Raw genomic sequence first — 1940 nt, forward strand, 5'->3', positions numbered from 1 at the left:
TATATATATATATATATATATATATAGTTGGGAAAAAGGACAAATATACCTCCGAACTATCATAAATGGTATGCAAATACCCTGCGGTCAAAAACTAGAGCATATATACCCTTTATATTAATGGACATACACTTTTCATAAATCTTATCCACCGATCCGACATTTATCGACGAATAAGATTGCGCCACGTGTCTTTATTTAGTTTTCCATTAGATTGAAGGGCATATGTGATATAGTTTTTGGACAGCAGGAATATCAATGTCCCAAAAATATGACGAAAAATATCTACATATCATTTACGATAGTTCAGAGTTATATTTGTCCTTTTCCCCAATATAGTTTATATGCATGTGTATTATTTAAAATCTAATAAGATGCTCATTAAATGGCAGAGTTATTGTAGATTAGTAAATATATATATACAAAGTACAAATATATATAGGGGCATGCTATAGCACACTTATGCTGCTTCTCCAATTAAAAACATACTGTTTCTTTGACAGGACACCACATCAATACCCCAACATTCTCTGAGATCATGTGTCCTAATTTCCGCTCTTCCTGTCCCTTACCTTCCATAATTAACAATATAATTCTTGTATAACACTCGTACAGTAGACAACAAAAAGTATAAAGAAAAGGAAAATGTGCAATCGAGTCCAAGGCCGTCTTAATAAGTTTGAACACTCAAAATCAAATTTCATAAGAAACTTATTATTTTCTAGTTATTATATGTAAATTGAATAACTATATCATACTTAATGTCATCTTATAATTGAAGTCTCAAAAGGATAGATAGATATACGCTTGTAGACCTTATAAAGTTAAAAAGCTTTTATAAATATATAATAGTATATAGATTTTTCATAATGCAAAAGGTTTTACCTTTTGGTGAACTTTAGAATATTCACTAATGAGAAAATAAAAATTGAAGGAAAAATTAAAAAAAGAAGAAGATAAATATAAGAATAGTAAGGTGGATTCAAGATATGAATAAATAGCAACATAAGAAAGGATGTTGCAATTAACAAAATGTAGAAATATAAATAAAAAGGATCAACATTAATTAGAGATGGTTTTAATTTCTTGATTATATCTACAAAACAAGGATTACCATAACTCATGAGATCAAACTACTAACTAACATTGACACATTATACCAACTCTAACATACTTAATAATTAGCTAAAAAAAAAAAAAACTTAAAACCACATTACTTGAAAGAAACCAAAATTAAAAATGGAGCAGCACTCCATTCATCCATCCATTAACCTAATTCTAAAGTTAAAACAAATTAAAGCCATAATGCTCCAGCTTCCTTAAGAAGTGGAACCAAAGTACCATTAATATGAGAAGCCATAACTCTATCCATTGCTCCAATTAATTTTCCACCAATGAATACAACAGGCACTGCTGGTGAGTTTCCTAATAGCCTTGAAAGTGCTCTTTCCATATCTTTACCTTTAGGATCTTGATCCAATTCATAAACAGTTGGATGTACACCCATTCCACAAAACAACCTTTTCACTGCATGACACATACAACATGTACTCATACTGAATATCACCACAGCACTTCCTGAAGCAAGCCTTATTACTCTCTCTAATGGATCCGACGACGATGATGCACACCTTGTTTCTATGTTGTGGTAGTTTCCACCCCAAGATGATGACTCTGCTGCTTGATACATTGTTATAGATAATATGTTTTTTCAAGAAGAAGTAGAGGTAGAATGTTAGATGATGGAATTGTGAAGTTGATGAGGGGTATATATATAGAGGTGTGTGGGGCCATGTATTAAAGGGGTATTTCCTCGTCCACAATTACTTTACAGGCATGCCAAAAATAGATGTCTAAAATTAATTGTTAATTTAAATAATTAAGAAATAATTTTTAAATTTGTCCGTAATGATAGTGTAGTTCAATTGAAAAGTTATGTA

At 30.7% G+C, this 1940-nt stretch overlaps 1 protein-coding gene across 1 annotated transcript; it reads right to left on the reverse strand.

Annotated features, from left to right (window-relative positions):
* Positions 1-1061: 1061 nt before the first annotated feature.
* Positions 1062-1738, reverse strand: LOC107019956 (glutaredoxin-C5-like). The gene has a single exon (XM_015220306.2). It carries the CDS (start codon positions 1688-1690, stop codon positions 1295-1297), a length of 396 nt encoding a protein of 131 aa, XP_015075792.1. The 5' UTR covers positions 1691-1738; the 3' UTR covers positions 1062-1294.
* Between the last annotated feature and the right edge of the window lie 202 nt (positions 1739-1940).

Source organism: Solanum pennellii, chromosome 5 (genome assembly GCF_001406875.1).
Source record: "Solanum pennellii chromosome 5, SPENNV200".
NCBI lineage: Eukaryota > Viridiplantae > Streptophyta > Magnoliopsida > Solanales > Solanaceae > Solanum > Solanum pennellii.